Source organism: Phaseolus vulgaris, chromosome 2 (genome assembly GCF_000499845.2).
Source record: "Phaseolus vulgaris cultivar G19833 chromosome 2, P. vulgaris v2.0, whole genome shotgun sequence".
Lineage (NCBI taxonomy): Eukaryota > Viridiplantae > Streptophyta > Magnoliopsida > Fabales > Fabaceae > Phaseolus > Phaseolus vulgaris.
The window spans coordinates 40,821,584-40,830,929 of record NC_023758.2 but is presented as its reverse complement, the minus strand read 5'-3'; the positions used below and the strand labels follow the sequence as shown (position 1 = coordinate 40,830,929).

General features: G+C 32.8%; 1 protein-coding gene across 8 annotated transcripts; it reads left to right on the top strand.

Moving 5' to 3' along the window:
* The first annotated feature begins 2,071 nt into the window (after positions 1–2,071).
* LOC137812121 (peptidyl-tRNA hydrolase, mitochondrial) lies at positions 2,072–8,428 on the top strand. Of its 8 annotated transcripts, none has more exons than XM_068614022.1 (10): positions 2,072–2,353; positions 3,545–3,882; positions 3,990–4,102; positions 4,293–4,377; positions 4,475–4,542; positions 4,989–5,030; positions 5,133–5,206; positions 7,421–7,479; positions 7,566–7,642; positions 8,191–8,428. In XM_068614022.1, exons 3-10 carry the CDS (start codon positions 3,995–3,997, stop codon positions 8,320–8,322), a joined length of 645 nt encoding a protein of 214 aa, XP_068470123.1. In that variant the 5' UTR covers positions 2,072–2,353; positions 3,545–3,882; positions 3,990–3,994; the 3' UTR covers positions 8,323–8,428. The 8 variants fall into 8 exon arrangements, with proteins under 8 accessions (XP_068470123.1, XP_068470119.1, XP_068470121.1 ...); XM_068614018.1 differs by having other exon boundaries at positions 2,095–2,353; positions 4,989–5,039; XM_068614020.1 differs by lacking the exon at positions 2,072–2,353 and having other exon boundaries at positions 4,293–4,371; positions 4,989–5,039.
* The last annotated feature ends 918 nt before the right edge of the window (positions 8,429–9,346 follow it).

Genomic DNA, 9,346 nt, shown 5'->3' with positions numbered 1-9,346 from the left:
ATTATTTTCTACTTTTGATTTTCTTTTTTACTTTTGAACTTTACAATTTAAAAGTCAATTTTTTATAAAAAAAATCCAAATTATAGAATCTAATAGTGTCCGAGTCATCAAATTGAATTTTTTTTATAAAAAAGGGTTTTAGATTATACAATCTAAAATATTTTTTTCTTAAATTTATCTATGACAAAACATATCAACAAGGATAATAATAATAATGATAAATGATAAGAGCAAATAGACATTTTAATCTTTTACCCACCCGTATATGTGTGTACATGAAAATTATGGAGATGTAAAAAAAAAAGACCATATTTTAGTTTTGAGAGTAAAATAATGAAAACCCACCACAATGAGGCTGGACGTTTGATTTTTTTTTAAATATTTACGTTTAAATAAATAAACAAAATATTATATAGTTATAAATAAATCAATTTTTTTAGAAATAATAATTTATAATTGAGTAGAAAATACAATTTGAATGCACGAAACACTAGCAATATAAAAAATTTGCATAATTATTTAATTATAGAAGGCAATGTATTATAAGCTTGTTGGCTTTTATAAAAATCATTTTAAGACTCATATATAACGTACTTTTTTACTATTGATAGTATAATTTTGAAGGGTTTTTGTGTGTGTGAAAACATTGTCATGAATAAATGAGAAAAACATTATAAAATGTGAGATAAAATAATTTTTACACTATCATATGGTCACATAATATTATGCAACCATCTTGATTTTTACAATAATTTAAAAAAAAATCGTACTAAAAATAAGTTATGGTTAAATAAAAATGTAAAATTAATTTATATTATTATTAATGTAAAACTATTATATCATTAAAACATGAGTAAATCTAAATTATAACCACAACAAGTTTTATTTAAGTTAGCACATTTAATTCAATAATTGTCTTCTGTATATTTTGACATAAAATCTTATATTTTTTTCCTATATATTGTTGTAGCAATCAAGATTATGACAAAGTGTAAAAAAAAACTTAGAAAATACAACGAGTTATCGCCATAATTTATCAAAAAAAATTACGAGAAAATATTTCAAAAAAATATTTTGCAAAATTAAATTTAGTGTTAAGAATATAGGAAATGTGTTAACATCCTACTATACTCATCATTTAAAATAACAAAAAAATACATGGGATTTTTTTTATTTGGGTACAACAATGATCTTATTCCTACATATTTTATTCAAAATGGGAAATTAGTGACTGCTGATATATATTCAAAATGGGAAATATATATATATATATATATATATATATTAAGGTTTTATTTTTTTTATAATTCATAGAGGTTGGAGTATAAGACCATGTGAGTAACTATGTTTAATAGTGTATAAAAATCATACAATAAATGTTGAATTTTATTTGGGGAAACTTGCTCTAACTCGAGAGTTTACATAGACTCGTAAGAGTTTACTTACCATGATTTTGTTAATAATAAATAATTGTATTTAGTTATTATATAATTTTTACCTCAAATAAAGAAGTTCATATAAATACTACAAAAAGTTAAATTGTTAGTCAAAGAAATTAAATAATTAGAAATGAACAAATGTTAAATTTTTATGTATAGTCCTCTAATGATATCCTCTCTCCCATAATCTCTGTCTCCATCTTCATCTTATTCTTCTATCATCTGCTTCTAGAGTTGGAACTCTTATTACTCCTTCTAAAAGAAATTTTGACCGGCACAAGATTCTAAGTCCTCCATAATTTTAACAAAATGATGTTTGAATCTAAATATTTTTCCACTCACACTCTTTGAACAATAATTATATTTCACCTTTTAATCATTTCCATTAATATTAATTTATCCTTTCATCTAATATCCGATCTATTTCTTGAAGATTTTTATTTTTAATAATAGAAGATGCATTTGGATTGACCTTAAGTTGAATTTATCACTCCCATCATCTTTAAGAAATTTACTTCTCCAGATTCGTTTTCTTAATTAAAAAATAATAATTTGTATTCTGTAGTCCAATATAAATAAATAAAAATCCATTTTGGAGCGCATTTTGTATTCTGCAGCCCAATGTAAAATCAGAACCTAACTCCTAAATCAAAGCACGTAACAATGGAAGCCTAATTCCACATCACCCATCTCTGACCTTATATGGTGAACGGCACCTCCGACACCACCGTCGACGTGCAACCCGCGATCACCGCAATCGCCACCGGAACGCCCGAACGTACAAACCGCCACCACCGCGCGACCGCTCCGCTTGATCGCCACCACCGTCGCATTCGTTCAGAGAAGACGCACCACCTCCGCGCACTCCACAGAAGACGCAAAGTGAAACCAAAACGAAACGCGAAACCCTAAAGGTCAGTTTATTTCATTTAAAAGAAGCATAACTGGTTGTGAAAGAAGAAAAAAAGGGGGTCCTAAAGCAAAAGTGGCGGAAATAAAATATTATCTTGGCACTCAAAATTGGCACGAAACAAGGAGAGAAAAAGAGAGGTTATAGGATTTATGGTTTAAAGTTCAGTATTTTTAATTTAAGATTTAAGGTCTAGTGTTTATGATTTTGGTATTGATTTTTATACGAGTGCGGTCTGTCACAAAGAGCGAGTGCATGTGTAGAGTGGTGTGGGGAGGGGAAAAAACTGTGTGAACACGAGAGGAGAGGTTAGGAGAGACAGCGAGAAAAACCGTTATTTTTCCAAGTTTTAATTTAATTGGCTTTCTTCCGTTTTTGCTTTTATTTTATGTTCAGAAGAAAAAAAACGTGTACCCAAATCATAAATGAGTTAGCTCCGAATACTTTTTTTTTAAGATAAACAAGAATAATAAATAAGATAAAATTTAGTTATGGAATAAACAAGTCAACGCTCGTGGAAATTTAGTTAACTTCTTATTCCAGAACGCTTTATATAACTTTTGGAAATCGCTTTTCGGAACATACTTCATAGTTTTTAAGAATTTTTTTTCTTAAATACAATATCAAACACCTCACACTATTTCAAACTGTGTTATATAAAATGACCTCCCACAATTTCAGAAACTCTATTCTAAAAGGCATTATGTGTTCCACAATCAAATTATGGAATAACTTTCCTCCAAGGCTTTTAGACTATGGAATTTGGAAATGTTATTTTCACCATTTCAGCCAAATTAATAAAAAAAAACAAGGATTCCATACCTGAAACTAGCAAGGGCAAAATTGATATTTCAAGAAATACGGAATGCTATTAAAAATAGAGGGCAATTGCTTCCTGCACTCAATCAGAGAGGAAAAACCGAAAATACCCTTAAAAAAATGGGGTGCATATAAAATTACATTCTGGATATCCTTTTCCGGAACACAATAATCTCAAATTTTTTCAGAATGTATTATTTTCAGTTTCGAATTATTTTATCTGGAATGGAATTTGGATTTTTTTTCCGGATTTTTATATCCGAAACACAAAAATATCTTCCGAATTTATTTTCTGGAATGCATTATTTTCAATTCTGGATTTTCATTTCCGGAATTAAGGGTATTTTTGGAATTTTTGAAATTATGTTGGGTGCAGATTCAAAAGTGTTGGGTGCAGGGAGCATTTGCCAAAATAGAGGAGGTGCAGGAAGTAAAAGCCCCAACCTAACACACGGCCAATTAACTTGTGGCAGGCCCGGCTAGATTTTTTTTCCTGTTTTTTAAGTTGGGCCGGATCAAATGGGTGGCACTGACCCGTTTTGAGCGTCTCAACTTCTAGTTATAGTTTCTACCTTTCTATTCGTAATTACGGGGAAAGCCCCACACCCGTTACACGATTGCACAGCTTCGAGTCCTGGGCACATAGAATAGTGAGTTGCTGCAGTGATTAGTGATTGAGATGATGGAGAGAGACAACGGTGATAGTTAAGGCAGGTAATTAATTACTATTGCATATTCAACTTCGTCGTTTCGTTGATTTTATCCTTCACGACAACATCATTGGGTAGATGAAAGTGAAACTCTGTTGATTTTTTCTGCAGTGGAAATGTTTAATAGGTTAAGCAGGCGTTGTTTCTGCACCCTTGCGCCACGACCATGGCTTTTCGTGGGGTTGGGCAATCCTGGTGACAAGTACAAAGGAACTCGCCACAATGTACCTTTTTTCCTTTTTTTTTTCTGCTTCTGCTTCTACAGCTTTGTTAGGAGTTTGCTTCGGCGGTTATAAGTTTTACTTCTCAATCGTAAACTGCATAGGAAGTGTTCTGCAGTGTTACGGGGGCATAATCAGCATCTGATTTAGCATTTCTTGATGAATTTCTAAAATATGTTTTTGTCTAAATCAGGTGGGTTTTGAGATGATTGATGCATTTGCTGAGTCGCAGGGGATTCCTATGAGCACTGCCCATTCCAAGGCCATTTTTGGTAAAGGTTTGCCCGCTGCCTTGCTTAGATATTTTGTATTTTCTGTTTTTCTCTCGATGTTTGTTACAATTCATGAATTTTTACACAAGTTGGTTTGTTGCAGGTTTTGTTGGTGAAGTTCCTGTTTTCCTTGCAAAGCCTCAGACTTACATGAATCTGAGTGGTGAATCAGTAAGGAAATAGGATGTGCTGATGTTTCTTTTTTCTCTTAACCAAGTGGTTATTTACTTTAGAACTGTACAAGTTGTGCTGTCTGTAGCTTTTGCCACTCCCAAAAATTTATTAAGCCCGAGTTCCTTTGATTGCTTAAGCTAATAATCTACTTTGAAGGGTAGCTTTTCTGATCTGGAAATTGAAATTTATTCTTATTGGTTGTCATTGTTGTGAAGTTAAATGTACTATCGATAATTGTAAACGGTTAAAAGATTGAAAGTATGTAAGTTTAATGTACATCAATCCCTGTATTTAACTTATTAACTCCCGAACTAGTCAATATCCTTACCTGTATCAACTAACCATCCCTTTCTCATAATCCTAACAGGTTGATGTTTAGGTTTCATAGAAACCTTGTTCTTATTATCACTTTATGTCATTCATGACTCTTCATTTTACTGCAGACAGGACCACTGGCTGCTTATTATAAGCTACCTCTTAATCAGGTGCTTGTGGTTAGTTATTCCATATCCCACACCTTTTCTTTTAAGTATCTAATCAGTGACAGGTATGCTATTCTGTATTTAATCATCTATTTTTGGTTGTAGTTCCATGATGACATGACCTTGCCATGTGGGGTGCTTCGTCTTCACGACAAAGGTGGTCATGGATGCCACAAAGGGTACAATACTAAATGATAATTGTGAAGCAAAATTAATATTATCTCCATCCTTAAGTTTTTTTGAAATTGACCTCAAGAAACTTGTTACTAATTCAAGTACCTACTGCTCTAGAGATATTATGGTGTTTATTATGCATCATTAATTATGTAATTCACTGATTTCAGAATCCAATATTTATCTATGTTGAAATTAACATGTATATGTTATTGGAATCATAATCAAATTGCCATCACTTTGGAAGTCAATTCTGCATTTTGTTCTAACAAAAAAATAGATGGTGTAAAGCCAAATTAGATAACTTTGTAGTGCAGACAGCCTATACTTTACTGTGAATGGCTATGCAATTTCATAAAACAATTTGAATATCTCAAGAGTCCTGATTAGGTTGCATCTGTGGTATGAGGGGCAAAATACCCATTACCTATAAATAAACATTTCCCCCTCGATAGGAACTCGATATAGATTGAAAAAGAGAAAAGAACTGACACCTATATATTGAAGGTTTCTCTTACAACCCCAGAGGAGGAATCCTCTGTTATAGAAAACAAATGACATTAATGGAGTGAGATCCTTAGAAGATGGCAAATAGGAATTAGAACAAAATAAAAATGTCAACACCCAGTGACTGAGAAATGACAAGTTCCTCTTCTCAGACTAACAACATAACACGACCCTTCATAAATTATCTCCTTCCCTCATCCCCTTATTAGTATGCACATCAAGGTAAACAATCATTCTGTCTCCATGCTTGATTTTTGGCTTCCCGCATTCTGTCCTGCATGCGACCTTTCCATTTTGTTATTCCTCTTTCTTCTCCTCCCACTCCCTTTCTTGTCATGTTTTTCCTTTTCCTCTCATATACCCCAAGGCCTTGATTTCTCAGGTCCATGTTCCTTTCATTCACTTCCTTACCCCTCCTACATACTTGCGTAATGTGCCTATATCTTACATATTACAGTCCTAATGGTTCATCTTTTTCATTTATTCTTTCATGCAACTTTGTTTAGTTTTTCACAATCAAAGACATCTTGTGCTTGTACAACTGAGCATTTTGATAATAATACATTTTGGATGTTGCCTAATCAAGCATTTTGCAGTCCTTGTTCTCTTCTAAATCTGTTTGTTTCTCAGCAATGTTAACTTGTTATCCAAGTTTCCATTATTTTCTTATTGAGGTTGTTTCCTTAAGTATTACTATTTAGCTTGTGCCTTTTTTCATTCTCATCCTTCGTACGAAATTAGTGTAAAACCTTTTTAACTAGGCTATCTTATTTACAGTTCGGTGTAGTCAAGAAAGAAGAAAAATCAGTTACTAATGAGTCAATCGTGAAAATGACTTATTCACGGCATTAGTTTGGATGTTGAGATAGCAGTTGACACTGTTTTTTTTTTGTTTATGACAGCTAGGGTTGTTTTGTTAGTGTTACTTACAGCTTGGTATTTTGTTCCCTGACCTTTCTTCTTCACACCAGCCTGCTGTAAGTTTTGTGCCCGTACCTAAATTCTCAAAGGTGCGTTCCAGTTCATCTGGAATTAAAAGACAATTTGTCATGTCATTTGTTGTTGCTATCCAATTGCTTATTGAAACTATGGAAAATGTCTTCTTTGTCCATTTAATGTATTGAAACTAATGACTGCAATGCAAGGTTAGATTGTTTCAATTCTATTCCTGTTTTGTGTTTTAATATGCAAGCTTCAATGCACCCATTAGGTGTTATCCTCGACACTAATTGTGGTTATTTTGGAAGCTAAATGGTAGGAAAATGCATATCAGTGAGAAAATATTTTATATCAAGAACTCTGTTACTCGAAGAAACTTCTACCTGCTCTAAAGTAGTGTCTGAATAACTTTTCAGCAAATGAACAGTCTATTAGTACTTTGTATGAAAGCCTAATCATATAGTTTTCTTTATCCTTCGTAGTGGATATAGCTTCACCATTGTTCATTGCATTTTCACTTGTCAAGTCAAGGGGCCATATGTTGTCGTATCTGTAATGGTTCATGGTTTTTTTGTAAAAAGGAAAATAGTTTTTATGACGTAGCTTAATTAAAGAAGCAGGTGTTATAATTCAATAGTATTGTTTGAAGGATGAGTGGTGTTGGAAATTGAGTTCTTGAAATCTTTTCAGCTCTGATTTTTTCTTGTTGAGTGCTTCTTGACTCAAGTAATAGTGTACTCATCGTGTACTTCCTCCTCACTTCTTACCGACAGGCTGAAGAGTGTGATCTATCACTTCAGAGGAAATAGAGAATTTCCTAGGCTGAGAATTGGTTGGTGCTTCTGTTGTAAATCCTTTATTCTTTACCTAGTTCAGTTTATTACTGTCTTTTTTATTTTCAATTTGCTTTGTCGATAGGGATTGGAAGTCCTCCTGGGCAAATGGATCCTAAAGCATTTTTGCTTCAGAAGTTTAATTTAACAGCTAGACAACGAGTAAGTTCTTAGTGAACTGCTAAATGCACTTTTGGTTTCTCATGTAATGAACATTTCAGTTTGGTTCCCATGGTTCAAATTGCAATGGTGCTCCTCATGTTTTCTACTAAGTACACAACTTGAATCAAATTATCAATTTCAGTGGCGGTTGAAATAGAACGGGAAAATAATGATTTGACATTGTAATGTGGTGCCAAGAGGGGATGGCCTGGTTGCAGTACGGGGTGTGACCGTTAATGCAATGTCATAAAAACATGTTAATAGTTCCCATTGCGTGGCTTTATAAAAATGAATGTACTGATCCTGAAAATTTGAAGGCAAAATTTTTACCACGGAGCCCTAGTTGTTAGAAACATGTGATGTGTGTACAGGTAGTAGCACTACCCTGAGTCACACTACCCCATTTCTATACTATAGCAGATTTGTTGTGGTAATCATGTGGAAATTGCTTTTGCATACTTTTCACATCGTGGTATATGCACCGTATTAAAACGAGCCAAGTTACAAAAATCTTCATCTCAATGTTACTGGATTTTCCCGTTGAACAGATTGACGAGGCTTTGCAAGAGGGAGTTGATGCTTTGAAGCTCCTTTTATTTAAAGGTTTAGCAGAGAGTGCAAAAAGATTCAACAAAGAACAAAAGTATAAGCACTTGAGAGTGCAAAACTTACCAGTATGATAGGATTCTATTTTTCTCGTTAGACTGCAATACATGTGTACAACTTAATGATTGAAAATTGCCTGAATTTTGTAAACATTCCATATATATATTATAACTTTTTCCATCTTGATTTGCTTTATTTTGGATATTGTCTCTGTAATATGCAAACTCAAAAGTATGGTAAACTGTGTATACTGGTTGGACTTTGATGAAAGGGGCTTCTCTCAGAGTGGCATGATGGAAAATGTTTTTGTTAATTGTAATCGGAGACGCGCTATGAATAATCATATGGAGTAGGTAGGGAAATTTGACATAAACAGGTCAAAAATGAGTTTTTTTGTTTGAATTTTTTTCAATACATCTTTCATAAATTAGTTATATATACGTTAAACTTGGAAAAAATGATTTTGTTATTAATGTCGAAAAGGTTTATCTAAAAGCGTAAAAAAAATAAATTTTGAAAATCCAACCTACAGATATTCGACTTGGTTGTACCTAGAAAAATGAAGATTATGAACCTAACTTCTACTTCCTGTCCACTAGCTACCTATGTGGCTTGATATATATATATATATATATATAAGTTGGTTAGGAGGTACAAATACTTGGATAAGGATATTGTGTTTTAAAGCCTTGGGCCGGTGTTAAATAATTTGGTTGGTAAACCATCACTCCTCATGTTACTCTTACTTCATTTATGAATAATTATCGTTAACTAATTTCTTCTCATTCTTTTATCTGGACTTTTCTGGAGTCATTTCAGGCCCTGAACGTTTTCTCTTCAACACCCTTTGATTTTAAGTTCTATTTCTATATTTGATTTGATGTTTGCCGTAGCTAATTCAATTTTTAAAAGCAATCAATTATATGGCTGAATATTAATCGAATTTATTATCATGTGAAATAAAAGAAAATGAACATCCATAAGCTCAGGCTTGATTCTATTAATGTTGAACCTTGCATCGATCTAACTGGTTTCATTTCATACGCTCCATGTTTTGATTATCAAACAGCACAACGTTATGGGCCGAATAAGACAGTG